This window comes from Zootermopsis nevadensis, unplaced genomic scaffold (assembly GCF_977971745.1).
Source record: "Zootermopsis nevadensis isolate Lab colony 2312 unplaced genomic scaffold, Znev_1.0 Znev_ptg000030l, whole genome shotgun sequence".
Lineage (NCBI taxonomy): Eukaryota > Metazoa > Arthropoda > Insecta > Blattodea > Termopsidae > Zootermopsis > Zootermopsis nevadensis.
In genome coordinates this window covers 19,212,309-19,233,152 of record NW_028259162.1, presented here as the reverse complement: position 1 = coordinate 19,233,152, position 20,844 = coordinate 19,212,309, and the positions used below count along the sequence as shown (strand labels likewise).

At 37.2% G+C, this 20,844-nt stretch overlaps 1 protein-coding gene across 3 annotated transcripts in view; it reads right to left on the bottom strand.

Annotated features, from left to right (window-relative positions):
• Nucleotides 1–20,844, bottom strand: part of ACC (acetyl-CoA carboxylase) — an 83,032-nt gene that overhangs the window by 30,569 nt on the left and 31,619 nt on the right. For all 3 annotated transcript variants that reach the window (XM_087358623.1, XM_022069588.2, XM_087358624.1), the window contains 20 exons: nt 20,270–20,384; nt 20,050–20,179; nt 18,977–19,095; nt 17,829–18,009; nt 16,270–16,472; nt 14,353–14,562; nt 13,263–13,433; nt 11,064–11,226; nt 10,562–10,724; nt 9,960–10,214; nt 9,415–9,581; nt 7,065–7,276; nt 5,685–5,934; nt 4,628–4,731; nt 4,407–4,546; nt 3,604–3,773; nt 2,974–3,062; nt 2,742–2,891; nt 2,107–2,310; nt 1,250–1,368 (listed from right to left, as the gene is read on the bottom strand). In XM_087358623.1, the coding sequence (XP_087214749.1) occupies nt 1,250–1,368; nt 2,107–2,310; nt 2,742–2,891; nt 2,974–3,062; nt 3,604–3,773; nt 4,407–4,546; nt 4,628–4,731; nt 5,685–5,934; nt 7,065–7,276; nt 9,415–9,581; nt 9,960–10,214; nt 10,562–10,724; nt 11,064–11,226; nt 13,263–13,433; nt 14,353–14,562; nt 16,270–16,472; nt 17,829–18,009; nt 18,977–19,095; nt 20,050–20,179; nt 20,270–20,384 (3,315 nt within the window). The remainder of the gene's footprint in view (nt 1–1,249; nt 1,369–2,106; nt 2,311–2,741; nt 2,892–2,973; nt 3,063–3,603; nt 3,774–4,406; nt 4,547–4,627; nt 4,732–5,684; nt 5,935–7,064; nt 7,277–9,414; nt 9,582–9,959; nt 10,215–10,561; nt 10,725–11,063; nt 11,227–13,262; nt 13,434–14,352; nt 14,563–16,269; nt 16,473–17,828; nt 18,010–18,976; nt 19,096–20,049; nt 20,180–20,269; nt 20,385–20,844) is intronic.

Below are 20,844 nucleotides of genomic sequence, written 5' to 3'. Positions count from 1 at the left end.
AATTGCAAGAAACCAACATCTGTGTCATAACAAGTTGTCGTAAGTCACAGCAGATGATGCTGACATTCAGAGGAAGTAATTGTAATACCACAATATGAAACAGAAGGCAGGATTTATATATTACAAGACTGCAGGAACCCACTGTTTACTGTATGTGCATAGTACCAGTCATAGACAACGTGGTGTTTGTTTTTCTGTTTATTTACTAAACATGTGATGATGAAATAGCGTCTATCTCAGGTATTAGTATTGAAAGTATATCAGACAGTTCTGATGTTAGTGATTGTGAAATAAGTGATGCTGATGAGAGCAAGAGTTGTACAAATGACAGTGAGCATAGTAGGCATGACAGATAAATTATTTTGACTGTAGACCAAGCACAACCATTCCAACGCAAAATATTGAATGCAAAGTAGTTATACCATCAATTTTTGATTGGACAACTCAGCCTGTTGAATATTGCAACCTTTGATCTGGAATTATTGAACCTCATCCTAAACAAAACAACACTGAATGGAAACAAAAATAAAATGCAAAATATGCCTCATCATTTTTGCAACTGCAAATTTACATTAAAATGTTGACATCACATATTAATGCTGGTAATGAAGCATCTACAAGGTAGAACTACACTATTATAATATCTCTTCTAGTAAAATAATTTTGAATAGTGTTATGGATATTATATAATAATATTAATTTTTACAAAGAAGTATTTGCTTACAGATAAAAGAATGTTACTTGGGAAGAGTTAACTCTCTGACAGTAGGTATTATTTCAGGTAGTAGGCCTACATAACATCAAGGTTAAAAACTGCTAACTCCAAAGCCAATCAATTCTACACTGAAAACTTTACATCTGGGCACAGCAGTCATTTTTCAGTGATTACATATTTTTTGTAAACATAGCTTATTTTGGCTGAAGCATGAAGCTGGCCATGCATTTAGTGCAGAGATTAATGGTGTGCGAAGTTATACCTCCACTATGCACATATGTCTTTAAGATATCGTACTTAATAAAGTATAACTTTTGTGTGCCAACTATTGGCAAAATAAAGTCTAAAATGTCTGGAATCAACTCAGTTCTGTGGCCAAAACTGTAACTGTGGAGAAAAATATACAAAGTTATGAAAAGACACATGCAAGAAAATGAAATATTATAGGTCCCACCCACAATAATATCAAATTGTTTCCCATCTCGAATGGTTCGTGTTCTCTCTGTAAATTTAGAAGCTACGTGGTAGGCCTACCTATTTGGATGTGCTGATGGTAACAGAAACTGGAAATGTATAACACTGATTTCTCCAGAAAGTTCAAGCAGCTGGAGACATGTCAGTTCGTACGAGATGTATGCTCGCCTGACATACACCTGAAAACAGTGCAGCAAAATGTATTCAGAGGAAAGTTTAGTTAATAGTCTTCTGGGTTGTAAACCAATGGTCTGGAGAAACATGCTGCCTTAATCATCAGGGTTGAAGTGAGGAGAATTAGGAACTTGGTGGGTTATACAGAGTTAGGTTGAGCTTCAGGCATCTTCCTTTGAAACACTGGTCAACAATCAGAATACTATACAGCACAGCAAAACACAAGACCACAATATTATAACTGTTTAACAGCGAGAAACAGTGCTACTACTGCAAAGCTCACATTCAAAACACAAAACTTGCAACAGCATGGCAGCCAAACTCTTCACACTAAACGGCAGCATTATGCCACAGCTAAAAAAGAATATTATTCTTTGACGTTAACTAAGCTGAATGTCACTGTATAAAGTAATGAACGAACATCTGAGAGAAGCTGAATGTCACAGCATGAGTTAAGAAGAAATTGAAGAGCAGTGACAGACTGAAAAGTATTTCAGAACTGATACATACATAAGTAAGTATATGAATACACTACATATAAAATAATATTCTTGTGCACTTTTGTGTACTTTCATAGCTATTGTACTTATGCAAAAGGTTCATAAACCTTTTAGGTTAGGACAAAATCTGCATCATAATGCATGTACCTTAAAACATAAGTGTTTAAATTGTTCCCTGCACTGTGTATCAAAAACTGTACAAAGATGGCAAAGTATATCTAAAAAAAACATTGCCTGACTAACCTCAAGTGAAGCATTGCACACAGCCTTATTGGAATGATAAAAGAAGTCATGAAGAATGTCAAAGATCGATGTCTCAGACATGATGAGCTTCTGCAGATTTTCTGGGTGGAAGTCATGACCATACATGTCTACTGCTGAGAGGAAGATGGATTCCATCTGATTATGACGAAGCTCATATGCTGGTTGGTGAGCTGCTATCAGAACCTGGTGCCCAACATAACAACATAAAATGTACAAGACACATTCTGTGTATACTCTGTACAATGACAAATTTTATGCTTTTCATGCATTCTTTGCACAAAGAGCATGATATAGCCATTTCCCTGGACACCCCCCCCCCCCCCCCCCCCAACCTCGGTGATCTAGCTTGAGAAACCCAAGGGTTTCCGACCAACAAAGGCAAAGCCTATGGGAGACAAAGCCATGAGACCAAGCCCTGAAGGCAAAGCCCCAGGGTGACACAAGCTGAAGGAGCTAAAGGCCTTGGGAAAAGGAGCCCACTTGGAGCAAAACTGCAGATGAAATATTGTGGTTGGGTGGGTGGGGCGAAGGACGCTCCAAGTACAGTCCCCAGATTCACCTTGCCCTTTGGAATCCTAAGTCTAACAGAACATAGTATGAGGTCTAGTACATACTTGTCTGGCTCTGAGAGCAACTCTGGAATGTTCACTTCTGTTGAGAGATGTCAATTCATTCAGAGTTGTTGCAAGCTCATCCGTAAGACCTGGCTCATTGGACCACAGGTGATCAATCAGCATTGTAACCAACATGTTCTTCTTGGCAACCTGTGCATAACAAACAGATGTCACTGTTCAAAAAACAAGCTATATAGCAGGAACAAGTATAGGACACGTAAGTTCCTCTTACCTGAGCATGGGAGAAGATAGTTGCAGTGACTGCTGCCATGTCATCCTTATTTCTGTCTCTTATTGCTGTCACGCATTTGTCATAGCTGCCTGTAACCATCATATAATTATAAGTACATGCAGCAATCCCATCATAGAGTGTGTTCATTGATAAAGTTCTAAATAGCAGTCTCTTCCTGGCTCCTTGCAGGAACTTTCTCCCAAGCGAACTCTTCCCTCCAGGTACTCCGACAAAAATTTTGCAAACATTTCCCCATCTTTTGGGTGTGTGAAACATAAACTACCACACATCTCATACTCCTTGATTTTATCACACTAGTGACATCATTATTATAAACTTCTGAATAAATAACACAAATTTAGAGCCAAAATATTGTTACAAACTCATCAAACTCAAAACACACACACACAGCTCCAAAGAGCCTGAAGTTATGTGACTAAAAATGTAAAACAGGAGTGTCCAGTGTACTGAAATCTATATAAAAAAGAGACTCGTTCTCTTCCTTTAAAAATATGATATTTCAAGAAAGTAGCCCTTGAAATTTCAGTATACTCTACTGGTTTATCTATCACATGTGAGAGAGATAGTAAATTAACGCAGCTAACACAACTTTTCAGAGGGTTACGGCACCTTGCTGGAACTGGCTCTCCACTGCATAATACTGTCGCAAGAGTTCGTGGACTGCTGACTTCATGCGACCGCGAATGCCATTACGATATCGTTGCACCAGTTGCACGATGCTCTGTGTTGTAAGGAAGAACACATCCCGGTCCGCTCTCTTCTGAAGTGTGGCTGCATGGCTAGAAACAAGAAGCATACCCCTACAAGCTAACCAGGCTATTTATTTAATGATGTGTTAAGCAAAGAACTGTATTTATCTATGGATTATTTAACATTTTTCTGATGGATCAGATTTTATAGCATCAAATTATAAGATGACTAGGGAATAATGAGTTGGAAAGAATGTAGAAAGAAGCAGTTGTGGCCTAACTTTGGGTACAAATCTGTGTGTTAAAAGTCTGTTAGAAGTAAAAGTAGATTAGAGGGGTAGCAGGGGTCCAAACTATAAACAGTATTTCTCAGTAGCAGTATCTTGTACCTCACTGTCTCAGTTCCTATGTTACATATGTCTTTGGTTTGTAAAGTACAAGCATTTGATGAGAAATGCATATAAAATTTTGGTTTAAATGCCTGAAGGGAAGAGACTACTAGAAAGACCTAGGTGCAGCTGGGAGGATATCAAAATAAATCTTATGGAAATAGGAATGGAGGGTGTGAAATGGATTCATCTGGCTCATACAAGGACTCTGAACTGGAGTCAGTCATTTAATTTTAGAGTCATCTCAGATTTTAAACTGTGTTTCATGCAGATACATATGTAAATTTTTTGTGTAATATGTGGAAATAATTCTATCAGCAGGATATTACATTACCTGTCAATGACGCTAGCAATTTGTTGGCTGGGAAACTGTGCAAGTACAGACGTAATATTGCGTTCATACAGTGCCATAAGTTTTCTAATTTTCTTCTCCACCGAGATAGGTATGCGGCCAGATATAGAGGCAATGACTTCCTGTAGAAACATTAAAACATTTTAATTAGTAGAAAGTAAGACTGTTAAAACTGACTAATATTATTTAAATTGTGCACCCACCTGTAATTCTAATAGAGGTAGGCTTGGATCTCGAAGTGAGCTCATAAATTTCTCTATGACTTCTCGTAATCTAGCTTGGTGGTATGGATCCGGAAGGCAGTAACCTATGAAGAAGTGAAAAATATCACTATGTTAATGGCATTCTCATTAATAGCATTACTAATATGAGGATAACATCACTGAATGAGATAAGTAGATGTTCATGAATGGAAGATAAAGTCATTAGAATCCATGTCTAGGTAAAAGTTACCCATGACAGTGTTTTCTTTGAAAAAGAAGGGGCCATAAAATTTCTCCTTTGAAATGGTACAGAACACATTCACTTTTGCTGAATCTCTTTTGTGCTCCAGGGTGACATGAGGATTTTCTGTTCCCCAAACACAGACATTATGACAGTAAATTTTACCATTAATGTGGAAAGTCACCTTGTCATTAAAACTGAACCTTGTGGGCGAGTCGTCGACCTTTCAAACATGGCTAGGATCTCGTGGCAGAATCTGTATCATATGGTTTCATAAGTAAATGCTTATCCAGAATTTTTAGATGACTGTTTGTGGCAGCTGCAACTCAAAGACTCACCCAATGGGCTGAGTTTTGTTGGCTGCATTGCAAAAGTCTGAACATGGTCCACAGTTGCATCACACACAAAGGGCCAACCAGGACTCTTGCCTTTGCAAGTGAACCCTTCCTTGTACCAGGCGCAAATGGATACTTGGCTTGGTGGCTCCATGTGAAATTGTGTGCAAAATGCACGTTACAGACTCTTTCTTCGCTAACTGAAGATCACACCAACACCAACTTCAAAACTAGTGGCATCTAGCAGATGTACCAATAACAACATTCACCTGGGTCATTTGAAACAAAACTTTGAGAGTTTTTCTATGAACTGGCAAGGGTGTGAAGTTCTAAGTAGGTTGTATGTTTTTTCTGAAAAATTTTGAAAGTTATTTTGTGCTCACTCTTTCACTGTGTATGGCATAAAACATTGAGTTAAACAATTTTATTCAGCTTTAGAAGGTTAAGATCTTACTGTTCATGTTTAATGAAAATAACCCACCTGACAGAATATTCTCCAGCATGACACGGTAGCTAGCATGCACATGGTTCAATTTATCTCCCACAACAGGTGTCGACACTTCCAATTCAGGAAACTGACCCTTGTAGTCTTGTGCCTTCGTTACAAGTGAAGCGTCATCCAGTTCGAGATGCGCGATAAGAGACCCAGCGTCCAGCACAGCACCAGGCCTCTTCACATAGAACACACTGCCTGCTTCACTTGCAGTCAGTGTCATCACCATCTTCATCACCTGGAAAAACACATCCAACCATCATATTTAATGGTACAATTATATTTTTTCATAATGCATGAACTTCCTTTCAATGCATGAACACATATTTTGAAGGTAATGCCTTTGAATCCTTCCATCTGCAGGTTTCATTTCCAAAACCACCTAAAAGAGTTCAATTAAACTTGGCATAGGATATTTATTCTACAAGAATGACATCATGATATGAAGTATCCAATTCATTTCCATAAAAATCTGCTTATGTTTTCTACTGATCTGGCAGCTGAGAGCATTCTTTATGGTAGTGTTCAAGCATGGTGAGATGCAAGATCAAACAATATGTATTCCTTCTTGAAAATTATGAGTTACAAGAAGTTTCAAAAAGATAATGCACCAGCACACACTGCAGAAAATTCAGTGTAATCTGTATGGACTGTTTTATTGATAAATGAATAATTATTAAGATTGTAATCAGCAACATTCCATGGATCTAAATGTGTGAAATTTTTATCTTTAGGAAAACTTTCAACAGAATGCTTACAGGAAAAAAAAAACTTTGATGGTTTAAAGATCAAAATTCACAACATTTTTTTTAAAAAATCAGGGAAGGTGGACTTAACAAGTGTTACAGAATTTGTTGCACTGTTGTGAAATGTACTCTATATACCAGGCAGTAATAAAACTGAAAAGAAAGAAATGAACCACCCCTGCACGATGTAGAGAAACTGCCACTAGTAAAAATTAAGTTACAATTGTAAGATTTTCAGGTTCTCACGTTGGCATGTACGAAGATGACTGCCTTCTGAGATGTTGCACTGTGGAGTCTGGAAGAAGTTAACCAATGTTTCAAATCTGCTTATTGCTTCTATAAGGGCCCTTATCTGAAATATCAGTAAACTTCCAAAAAAACTAACGGTGCAAATTAAAAAAAAAACACAGTCATCTTCAATTTGTATTAGATTTAAGTGTAATTTTCAAGTGTACATTTAACTTCTTGTTGTGTTCTAAGTCTTGAGTGCATCAGAGTCAACAACAAATCAACCAATCAATCTAATAAAATATCAAAATAAAATGTGTATTACTGACATAATGTTTCATTCAACTGTCCATACTGGAATCAGTACTACAAAATGACAGTGTTTCCAGCTCACCTCTATTTCTGCATATGCCTGTCCTGCATTCACGTGACCACCATCTTCTATCAGATAATTCAACAGTTTACCAGCAGAAGGAGAGCGAAGTAGTGAAGGATCATTCTCTTTTTCAAACACACATGTCTGATTGCCTACCACAATACGGTACCGGTCCACCTCTTCACGCATGTATGTCGTGAAACTAGAGCCATCCACAGATAAAAGGATACCTAGCAAGAAATATACGTTATATTGAGATATATATTAGTCATTACTTCCATACTTTAGCCATATCACTGCTATGATGTATAGCAGTTTTTCCAATGTATAAGCACACACTTCCACCAAGTACTGTATCGACCTGAATATAAGCAACATATCTTCTCACAAAATTGATGTTTTTAAGCCTGGGTGATGGCATTGCTTTAGAACACGCTGTTAAAGTATTGCATGCTGATGTGGATAATAATGCTGAAGTACGAGATTTACAAACTGTAGAACAGTAATGTGTTTACAATTTAAGTCTTAAGATGGCTGTCATATAGTATGTGGGAACTATCAAAAATAAGAAAGCCACCAAAATGTTCAGAATAGATTAAACGAATGTGTGCCATTGGCTACTGATTAAGTATAAGCTGCTAAACACAATGTTCACGAAAACAACTTTCAGAGTGCAGAAGCACGACAAGAATTCAGAAGTTCACAAACAACAGCTTTCGTTTGTGTGAAAAAGAAAAGACAGTAGACCTATCAGCTGCAAAAATATTCACTTTAAAGCATTATCAGTTTTCAGCCAGATGAGATACTGTACAGCAAATTCAAAGCAAGTACTGGTCAGTGTTGTTGCTTTATGAAACAAAGCAGTCTTGAAGAGTAACGGTAGCATAATGGGTTCCATCACATTTTGATGGACAGCTCATTGCCTTCCAGTGGACAATTATTGCACTTCAGGCAAAAAGCAAAATAATTGGATTATGGGGCAGGAAATGAAGCTAAAATGTCAGTTTTCTTCAATGTGTCCAGCAACACTTCTGTGACAAATAAATGCAAAAGGCCAGCACTTTAAAGAATCATAGAAAAACAGTTCAGAACAGCAGCCATGTTAGCCGTCATGGTTAGCAGCCATAAATTGAAATCTTACATCATATTCAATTACAATTCCAAAACAAGATTTTCCTAATGGGACTGTGGTATGTATAAAAAATGGCTGGATGACAAAGGAATTAGCGACTGATTGGTTGTGTCAGTCATTCAAAAGAGGAGGCCTGGTGCTGTCCTAAAATGGTGGGCTATCTTACTCCTGCGGATGCTTTTAAATGACACCTCACCCCTGAAGTGAAAATAAAGATCATGTCTCTGAAAATCGACTTAGCAGCGATACCACACCATAAAACTTCTCATCTGCAATGCTCAAATTCGAGGCAAATGGATGATCTGTGATGATATATATTACCTGTAATTCTCTGTGATGATGGATGACACTATTGCCTGTGATGACATCACTTTTAGTAAAGTTATCATCGCTCATGAAGGCATCATCACCCATATGTGCATAATAACTCAAATGGCTGGATGGATTTTCAAGAAGACAGGAAGTCTAACACTATACCTCATTCTGAGTCAGCTCACTTCTTCACTGCCTCTTCCTCAACAACCATAATTAGCATTACCCTCCAATCTGAGTGGTCTCTTCAGTTGAGGTTCCCCATGCATGCTACACATTCTGCCCATTTTATCCTTCTTGATTACAAGGCCCTAATAATATCTGGCAAAGAGTAAAATCTTTCCTAATTGCATTATTAAATAGTACATTCCCACTGAAAAGTAGTCTTCAGATAATAAATTAAAAATTTCACAATACACAGCAAAATGTAGCATTAATGAATGATAGGACTATCACTACTTTGTCCCGCACCATAGCCGCGCGGTCTGAGGCATCACGCTTCAGACAGGTGATATGGAATGCGCGCTGGTTCGAGTCTCGGGGAAAGAAATTTTTCATGAGATTTTCGACCGGTGCCAACCCAGCATCGTGAGGAAATTGGGGAGCTACAATAGTAGCGTAATACGGTCATGAAAACTAGCAATGGCTGGGGGTTCGTCGTGCTGACCACACGTCACCCTATATCTGAATGATCTTTCACCTCTGCTTAGGCATGTGAACGTGAGGCCAGCAGCCAGCTAGTCGGCTTAGGCTCTCAGAGGGCTGTTACGCCACGGAGTATTATTATCACTACTTTAACATCAGAATCATGCACATTTGCAAATAAAGAAACCAAACTTTGTTATGCTTAAAAAACATATTAGAAACTGGTGCATATATGATGGACTTTCTCTGCCTACATCTTTAGTCTGACAGCGATCATACCTCCATCTGACATGCGATGAACTTCTATCTCCTTCCAGGACCCATTCATCACAAGAAAGTATGAGTTGGGACCAGACTTGGTGGCCTGTACTTTGTACTTAAATCCTTCATGGATAAGCTCGACATCCATTGTGTTGGATAGCGTATTAGAACCCTGGATTTGGCCCCTAGAAAACAAGTTTCAGAAGAAACTTACAAATGCACTTCCCTTTTAGTACTTAAAATTAACCCAGTGTCATGCAATCATTGTAGTACATCGAGTAACCTAATATTAGTATTTGTTTCCACCATTTCAAGCATTATAATGCTTTGTAAATGAATGGAGAGAAACAGTGGTCTGCACATCATTAGGAAATAACTGCCCCCAATACAACTTTGGAACTTTTACCTCGGGAATTCTAAAAAAAACCTTAGACTGCCTTAAAAAATAAGAACATTTGGCAATGCAGCCAAACTATACCCCTAGTCCAGCAGATAATATGTTACACTGCATGCCACATCATTCTATTCCAAGACGTTAGTAAGTTCAATTACATAACACTAACCTCTCCAAAGATGTTTGGAAATGCTGGAATGAATTAAGCACAGTTCTGTCTCCTATATGCAGTGCCCCACAAATTACACCCAGCATGATGTCAGGTTTCTCAGCCTGTACTCTCTCTGCTATCAGCACATCCAACCAGGCTGTGTCAATGGAATTATCCTGGAAACTTGGTGTCTCCAGGAGTTTAATCAAATACTCCACTGTTGTACGGAAATCTCCTCTGATGGATAATTCCTTCAATGCAATCACGAGGTTCCTATTGTACAAACAGCAGCATGTCAGAGTTCTTATCATAATATGATTCAGAAACTGGGATCTACAGATAAAGGTATATGAGTTACCATTGTTTGAAAAAATTACACATGAAGGTAACTGGGAATAGGCAGGTAGAGGACATGTTCTATCCAAGATCCTGGCACTAGACTCAGAAGAGTGGCCAGCTTCATGAGTTGACATTTACCTAGAGAGACTCAGAAGCACACATAAGTCTAAGTTAGTAGAGCCAGTTTCTGTGCCACAATTCAAGATCCTGATTAAAAAACAGAAGCACAAAACATACAATGCAATATGCAATAAGATTATGGGACAGCTGAAATGGCTTACTCTCTGGCTTGCTCCCTGTTCTCACCCCATGAGAAACAGTGTCCAAACTGTGAGTCAGCAAATTCATGCAACCCTCCAGATGCTGCCACACTAAAGTAGCCCCATACATTCTTTGACGATCTGAAGTTCAGTTCTTGAACCGTTCCAGAACTAGGCTTGAAACCTGGAAAAATACATATAGCATATATTTAAACAATGAAAACCACATAATTGTTGTAGATAACTCAATTAAGTAAACTAATGTTGATGTTTCTTTTCTAAAGCTCTTACTGCAAGCACATTCCTAAATGTAATGGTAAACTTGCCAAGATATTTCACAAATTTGAATATAACTTACAACAGAAACTTGTGCGTCTATAAACAAGAAGCATGTGCATGATTTGCATCAAACAAAATGGACGATGGCAGACCTGACAGATCATGTCCCAACAGCTCAACTGTATAATTAGGATGTAAAATGTTACGTCCAATTCCAATAATTTTAAGTCAAAAAACCACATACCTTCATCAGGATTCTCACTCGTGATACGTGCTGCAATCACATGACCCCATGGCTGTGGCTTGTGACGGGGGTTATCAAAATCTATAGGTGAATCACCCCACGGAGTCTCTCCATACAACTGACGAATATCCTTGATGCGACTTAAGGGAAGACCCATTGAAATCTGCAGTCAGAGACCCAACACTCTACATACATAATTTTATAAAACCATGGATAACCAACTGGTATTAGGTATCTTCAAAGAATCAATAAGGATTCAACTGTTTACAAAATTCATTGTCGTATTGTAAATAAAAATTCATCACAATCACTACACATTAAGCTGAATGCTGGGTGATATTCTAATCTTGTTCACTTACCAAAAACCTGTTTTGCAAAATGCATTTTAATGGTATTTTTCCACCTGTACCCCAGTCCCTGTAGTGGCCACCTTCTATTATATATTTTAATTAGTTTTTATATAGGTTATATTTCTTTGTTGCTATTTATGTAACATTGGAACTCAATACAAGATCATTAATTTATCTAAAAATATTACATAGGAAGTATAAATTTTACAATTTTTCCAACACCACTGTTAGTTTATTTCACTTTGGTCCAAAATTTCTCCTCAGCACTTTATTCATTACATTGTGTCAAATAAGCTGCAAGGTTAAGCAATGTACCAAACTGCATTCAGAAATAATGATACCTCTGTGTAGTCACAGATGGTTCACTATAAGGCAATTTTATAATTTGGCATACTGCTACTGATTTCAATTAACTGTATATGAGGAAACCCTGGCCAAAGATTACATTACAGTAAAACCTCTCTAAGTTGGACACTTGGGGTTCCACGAAAATGTGTCCAACTTACAGAGGTGTCCAAGATAGAGGAAAAGAGAAAAATCTGACTGTGGTCTAATGGCAATATAATCTATTTACTTACATACACTAACTACTGTAGGCTAACTTGAATTAATAATTAATGACAATAGTATTGATAATAATCTTTTGAAGCCCACTCCCATGCATTGCACATTACACCCCAGCCTCAATAACATTTTCTAAAGTTAATTCCACCAATTTTCACTTCCCCATCGCAAAAGGAAAAATTCCATTTCTGTTAACACAGTCTGAACTCAAATGCAAGCACAGTACTGAAGGAGATAAAACTGTGTCTTCTGCAATACTGTAGTCCAGTTAAGGGTTCATAGTTAAACACTTGCAATGCATTCCAGTGATGGGTTCAATGTCCTTAAGATAATCCTCCAAAGACAAGGAATTCATCAGTCAGAAACTCAAAATAACAAAATATGAACTGAAAAAGTTTCTCTGAAAAGCATCGAAGTTAAGTGCAAGAACCTGTCCAACTTACAACAAAAGGGGTGTCCAAGAAGGGTATTGTGGACATGTAAAATTATATGATATTCACTGGTTCCAATTAAAAGTGTCCAATATAAAGGGGTGTCCAACTTGAGGGGTTTTACTTCACAACAATCGGCAAATTTAATTCCTTGCTTCAAAAGCAGTCATACATAATACCAGAAATATCTGGGTTGGCCTTGAATTGTCAGATGCTAAATGAATATATCAAGAATATGTTAGCCACTCCACAATTCTGAACGTACCACTACTTGACAGAATAGGACAACTTTGAAGAGATATCTTTCATATTACTCATTTATCACAAGCAGAATTCTTATGTAAATCAGAATGAATTTTTAAATTCAAGTACAGTGTTAAAAAAGATGTAAATGTTGAATCAAATGCACAGACTTAAACAGCAGTCTTGGCCTGTAGCCAGTTACTCACACAGAAACTGTAAACAGTACCTTCGCTAATTTATTTATTTTATTTAGTGTTCTGTCTGACGACAGGTCCATATGAACAGGATCCTTCCATCCTTTTCTCGGACTGGGACCTGTTCATATACGTTCTTGGCAGATGATCCAGAAGTGGTTTGCCATTGCCTTCTTCTGTGTGTGAGTGGAGTAATTGTTGGGATGCCACGGAGAAACCGGGGAAGCCCCCGGAGGAAAACTCCGTGTTGCCTAGACCACGGCCTTGCCCAACACAAATTATAAATCCGGGCACCGCCGGGAATCGAACCCGAGACCCCAGGATTACAAGGCCAGCGTTCTAACCGCTAGACCACCGTGGCGTCATACCTTCACTAATAGACAAGAAAAAAGATTCACTTGCTGGTTGCCGACTCACCTGCAGCTGTGCAGCTGGTAGGTTCACATCTGCCACCATCTCAGTACAAGGATGCTCTACTTGCAGTCTAGGATTCAATTCCAAGAAGTAGTAATTACCATCTGTATCATACAGGTACTCAACCGTGCCTGCACTCACGTAGCCAACCATTTTAGCCAGCCGAACTGCAGCCTATACACACTCGACACGTTAGAAATTACGAACTTATAATTTCAAACAAGAGGTTTATTAGAGCACTATATATTTACATGACTATAACACAAGGTTCTTCGCTGTTATTTCCATTACAATTTGGGAATCTTCTAGTATTTGAAAATGATAAATAAATATATGAAAAAAATAAATATTATTCAATATCTGAGTAAACAGGTATTTGACAACTGTGACGTGTCTCAAAACTCACATATCCATAGATAGTCTACATATTTCCAAAGCAGTAATCATTAGATTTTTGTTACCATTACCGACATATTAGTAGCAACTTATACACTTCCATGTATTTTTAACGCGTTGGATCAGAGTTAGCAGTGTTTTGAGGGACGTGTCATAATTATGTAATATCCGTCAGACTGTTATTTCTATGGTCTTTGTTCCTACCAGTATTTACTGAAAAGAGTTAAGCGTGAAGCAGAACATTGGCTTTGGAAATAACATATTGATTCTGATATTTGGAAATAACATACTGATAAGAGTTTGCAAGTGTCCGGGTATACCATAACTGCAAAAGACCATGTGGAAGCAGAAGCAACTCACACTACACAGAGTCCTTCAGTCTTGTATACAGTTATCAGGTACATCAAAGAGACCAATAATTGTAAAGCCTGAAGTACAGCATCTCTCAGACCAATATGTGCTAATGGAAGGACAATTACCAAGTGTAAGTTATGCCATCTAACTGTTTAGACCTAAAACTGGTCACTATGAAGAGTGGAGAAAGAAATTTACATTTGAGAAAGATAACTGAAAGTAAGAATTTTATCCTCCTAAGTAACTGAATTATTTCTGCCCAGTTTGTACCCAATGATAAATGACAAGACACTTCATCTATAAAAATTCGGAATTCAAGAGAGACAAAATTGCATCTGTCCACCTTTTCCATATCCTCAAACACCTCTGGTTTGGCAATGACAGCAGGAGCCTCCTCTATAATCTTTTGATGGCGACGCTGGATGGAACAGTCACGCCCAAACAGGGAAATGGCATTTCCATACTGGTCAGCCAATAGTTGAACTTCCAGATGACGAGCACAGCGGGCTAGCTTCATCACAAAGATGGGTGACCCTGGGACTTCTGCTTGAACCTTGTAAAACAGTGCATCCAATAACATTAACTAACTTAATGGTACAGGATCATCTTGAGCTATTTATACTTATTCAGCTGTTCAAGGAATTCCCCATTATAAATACGATTTGATCATTCACCAAAGAGCACCACTGAATGCCATCTTCAGCCACTGAAATCCAGTTCATCGTTTCAGTATTCAGTAATCTTCCTTCCTTATGAGATGTTGGTATCAAACACACTTTCAATACTTCTGTCAGTAAGAATAACAATTTTAAGTTCTTTTCATATGTCACTATAATTTCAGCAGATAAATTTTCAGTTTGTCATAGCTGAAATAGCTGTAACTTTACAACCCTTGAATTCTATTCCCAATTCTATTTTCTGTTTCAATGATTACTGCATACACAATATGAACCTTGGAACTCTGTTAACTTAGAGTCATATCTTTGCTTTCTTTATAAGATACGTATGTATGTAAATATAGTAGTAATGGAAAATATCCTTGGTGGCATTACAAATATATTCAACACAGGTTAGCAATTTTATTGTTTGATACAGTAGTGTTTAAACAAACTGCATAAAATTTATTTTTCTTTCCTAGTATTTTGCTTACAACTTGGACTGTATGCTAATTTTGTTCATACAGCTATTCAAGGCATGTATTTTAAACACGCATGTTTATGTAATTCAAAGTTTAATAAATTATTTCCATGTGCAACTCTATTTTCTTTACATGCAAGTAGCTAGCCTAAAAACAAAAAGCAAATACAAATACCACCTTAATAGTCCTTCTACGTCAAGAAACTTTTCTATATGATTTCATATAGTTTGTTTTCTCACACACACACACACACACAAGACTAAAACCTCAAATTTACTGTATATTATTACTAAATTAATTTATTATAACAAAAACATAAAACAAACATAGAACAATGTCTTCTGTAATAAACCTAGGCACCATCAGCGCCACATACAATTAGATTTTTATGTTAAGACCAGTGCTTTCAACATTTTGCAATAAATTTTCGAAAACTGCATCAGTGACATTCTGCATGCACAGAATGTCACTGAGACCATTCAGAAAGAAGCTTCTGAAAAAATGTGTGAGTCAATGATAATCTGTAATGGATAGATCCATTCATTATTTGAGGAAAGTATGTACACAACACATAACAAATATTTTATTTGTGGTTTATTTAATGATGCTCTCAGTAATGCAGACTATACAGCATTGAATAAAGGTTGAATAATAAATCAGAAAGGATATAGATGGCAGCAGACATGACTTAACTTGAGGTACTATCCTGACATTTGCCAGAAGGGAATAAGGGAAACCACAGAAACCCTCAGTCAGGACAGCTGGAATCCAGGCTAAGAACTGAACCTGGGACATCTCAAATATGAAGTAAGACATCTAACTACTCCAGTGTCACGTTTTGTAGCACATAATGGAGATATAATTATTTACAATAAATATTATAAAAATAATGCATGACCTCCACTACAAAATAAGTAAATATTTGTATTATATCACCTACCAATAAAACATAAAACGTATGAAAATCTGAACATACCCCAATTTTGACTAAATTTAACCATAGCATGGAGACAAAACTCAACTTCCAGAGACTTCAGCAAAAAACCAGAGAGGCAGTAATCCTAAGCAAAGGAATTTGTAAAAAGTTATCAAATTTTGTTCTAATTGGTTACTTTTACATACCTGTCTGAAAGCAGAGGCAAATTCTTCAGAGGCTTCCACCTTACGGATACCTTTCCCACCACCACCTTCACTGGCCTTGATCATTACAGGGAAGCCAATTTTCTGTGCCGCTAGCAGTCCTTCCTCCGGATTACTCACACACCCCTTCTTATACAGGTCTGAAGAGATCTTAATTTTCTTCCCTATATATTGCGCCTTCAGTTCTATAAACAGGAATAACAACTGTCGCATTACTTCTGCTAACATCTGCACGTTCCAGAAAATACTATGATCTATTCATTCTTTCAGTATGGAGTAGAACCTCGTGACAGCAAATTAACCGATACGTGTATTTCATAATTTGCCATACATACTCACACAAAGATACTGTCACATTAAGTAGTAATTGCAGTAGCTATCCTCTGTAGAAACATGTCACCATGAAATACTGTAACTCTCATTATTTTCTTGTATGATCACAGTGGCTACTGTGTTCCGCCCCTTCCACTCTGCTGTTTGTCTACCTGCACAAGAACTCTGTCTTACCTTACAAACTTTATCTACATGCATATGTTCCTACAATTATTCAGCAAGATAGAAACAAAACCTCAGAACAGGTGCCCTTTCAGTCAAAGGAAGCACCATTCTGTTTATTATAAGTTACTATTCTGATTATCATGGAAGTTCAGCCACTTCTAACAGGATTATATTCCAAGAAGTTAGGGGCATGGGATTTTTCTCTTTATCACTACATCCAGAACAGTTCTGGGTCCAATTCAGTATCTTAGCCAAGGAGTCAGAGAGTGATGATAAACACACATCATCATTTAGTGCTCAGGTTAAGAATCTAAATATTCTACAAGCCTTCAACGTTCACCAGTGTTCACAGAAACCTACCAATGGAACCCATCCTGAGCCAATTTAGCCTAGTTCTTCACAACCTATTTCTCTAATATCCATTTCAATAATACCTTCTACCAGGTCGTGCCTTCAATGAATATTTTTCCAAACAAAATCTTGTATGCATTTACTACTGAGTCTGTGTGTTGTATGTACTACCAGACACACTTTCTTGATTTTATTACCTTGTAATGAGAACAGTATGAGTTCATTATGCAATTTGTTCTATGCCTCTATTACATTACCATTACCAAACTAAATGTACTTTAAATATATTTATTTTTACAGTCCATACACAAACATTGAAGTTTATTGATGTTGTTAAGATTATATAATATTAAAACATTTTGTTGTATAAAATATTATATTTGGCGCTCTTAATCGTACATACGATTTTACATTATATTACAAATTATGTTACAAATTAAATGTACTTTATCACATTATTTTAGAAATGTTATAAACTTTCCAAGGATGAAAAAACGAAAAGAAAACAAAATAATTAGCCAAGTAATGTACCTACAAACTTCCAACATGTAATGAAATTTTAAACAAGCATACGACAAACATGTCAGTATACTGATTAGATCCAAGGTCAGAAGCGACTACGATCTTCATCATTATGACAAAAATACATTTTGCAAGCTTAAAATAATTTACTTAGCAAATAATGAACTCACCATTTCCAGACCATGGTAATGTTGGAACTTCAGCAGTCTGGGCTACAAAGTTAGATGCAATCTTGTCACCTAATGCCCACATAGCCTTCTCTGATGGACCTATGAAGGAAATGTTGTTTTTGTGCAGCAGCTCTGGTAATTTTGGGTTCTCAGAAGCATGACCCCAGCCTGCCCAAACAGCCTGTCAAACAAGACAATTTTCACTGAAAATTCTCATGATCACATGTTTGTATCTGACAAAATGTCGGTCTACATACCGACATCAACCAATTTCAAACATACAGTTAATCCCATATTTCCAACAGTGGAAGATGTTTCGAAACCCCAATCAAAGCCTCGGACAGACGGACCTAACAGAGGACCGAATGGAAGAGGAGAATTGAGGAGGCCATGGACCGAATACAGACCGGACAGCCATAGAAGAAGAAGAAGAAGAAGAAGAAGAAATACTATTTAGTTACCAGTAAACTTTGTACTCAAAGATACATTGTTTTCAAGGTAAGAAGTGTCAAACACTGAATTTGTCTCTATGAACATAAACATGTGCAACACACTTATTTGTGACTCTGCCGTCACATAAAGTATTTAAGTCCAAATTACATAGCAATGACTCAGCACTCTCATTACTCCAAGGACACCAACATATCAATACTGTGCCCTCTACATGTAAAGTGTCACTACAAGATATTGCCCTAATGCAAACTAGTCTCAAGCTCTGTATTAAGCCCCGCAAGAACACTTCGTTCTGTCATTCTTCACAGTTGGCCAATTTCTTCACAAACCCTATCCTAGCGATTACTGCAGCCAGGGATACACCTTGCCCCATGGCTGTATCAGTACCAATATTCACTACAGGCACTACCACTGCCCACTCCATTCCTAATATTGTCATGAATATCTCTTCGACCAAGGCTAAGCTGGTTAATCATTTGCTTGCTCAATAACACATAATACCTGGAGAAGCTTGAAGTGGTTAATATTTTGAACTTGAATTAATTAACTCAGATAATTTGGTGTCTGGAATACCCTGGGGTCATCAACGACCATCTGCCAGTAATTATTTACATCCAAGGGGTCCTACAAGCACAAAAGTTTTGGCAGGATAACCACTAGAGCTTCATCACTATTATTACATTAATATGTGATACCTGAACTTGGGTTCGGTTTGCGATGTCTACGATGAGTTCCACGTTGGCATAATTATTATTGTTAGAACCTCCAGGTACAGGAACATAATGATCTGCCATCTTGATATACTCTGCATTAGCTAAATTGACAAAAATAGAATAATAATTTACTTTGCATTAGATAATACAAGGCAAAAAGATAATTTTTGTGCCTAAGGTCTAGTGGAAATCAATACACATAACTAATGCTGTATGTAGTATGATACAATATTGAAGACGTTTCCTACCACATTGGGACTTATATTAGAAGCCATACAGTATAAAATAAAGAAAACAAGACACTGTCACAAAAAATTAAAGAAATTATAAATGTGATAAGTAATTTAGTTTTTTTAAAAAAAAATCATCATTATTCATACAGTCAAAAGCTTTTGCTAAATCACAGAAAAGTCCCCCAACATTATTTTTTTGTGTAAAGTGAAGATTTCACGGCGACTGAAATTGAGGAAAGACCCTTGGGCTACAAGTCATGTCAGGTAGCTGAACAACAATCTCTGTTCTCATCATAAATATTAGTGTCTCATTCTGTATTTTATTTACACATGTTAGAGGAAGAGGGAGAGAGGTCTGGGTCTATGAAAAATGCCACAAAAAACAAACTCTCATCACTCCAAGAACCCTTTCCTTGAAAAATCAGAATATGGAAACATCCATTCCAAGAATTTCTCCCCCATGAGTTTCTTTTCTCATTCTCATTGGCTCAACTAATCTGGCCAATCACAAAACAATTCCCTTTTGAAAAGAAAGGAAAGGAAGCTAGTAATTCAAGTTTCTTTGCACAGACTTTTGCATTATGCGTTAAACATACAATGGTAACTGATTCTATAACTAGACGTCACGAGACAAATAGGCCCACAACAGTATAGCTCATACACAAACTTCTTGTGGACTCACCTTACAAGCCCAAAACCCTAATGACAGATCTTGAATGCCCGAAATATTTACACTGACTCACTCTCAGACGGATCACTGGAATTAAAACTTTTTATTTACTAAAAATTTACTTAAAACTATGCTCACAGAGACTGACATACCTTTCAAATCCTCCGGGGTGACCATGACAACAAATCGAACTGCTCTCTCATTCCTGAACATCTCATAGGACCATCGTCTAATAGAACGCATGCATTTGACTGCGGCAATGCCATTGTTGGCGATTAAAACCTGTAAAGTACAACATGGCACATAAAGTTGTTAGTTCTCAAGTTTCAGCCAAAATGACATAAGTCAGGCAACATGAATATGTCATTTTACCTTGTTGATAACCTTCGTTCCACCAAATCTTCTAACAAATTCTTCAGGTGTTCCAACAGTGAAGTCTTTTTCTTGTTTTGGCTGGACCACGACCGTACCTTGTGACATGCTTGGTCTGTAAAAAATTAATTACGAAATTATCAGGATTCTTTTAATATTTCCATCACAACTTTCCCAACACTATCATGAAAATAGATGAGTTGATTCCATGGGCGACTTGCATTTGAGATTTATCCTGACAAAATCTCAGCCAGGCCAACAGTAATCCTGAGATTTCTCATGCTTTTCTCAGTCCCTTTTGAAGAACAAAACCTCGAAAGAGACTACAACTACTTCCTTCCCAGTCCTAACTCATCAAACATCATGAACTATATGTACAACCTCGTTCATGACTACATAATCCCTGCTGTTGATACAGCAGTGTTAAACAACCTAAAACCACCCAAAACAATGATGATTTAAAAAAAATCTTCAGCCCAGTCACCCGTCTTCCACTGTAAATCCATTAATATATTCTAGAGCAACAATAAAATTTAGTAAACAGGATTTGTGGTTCTCGCGGCAGTGAGTCTAAA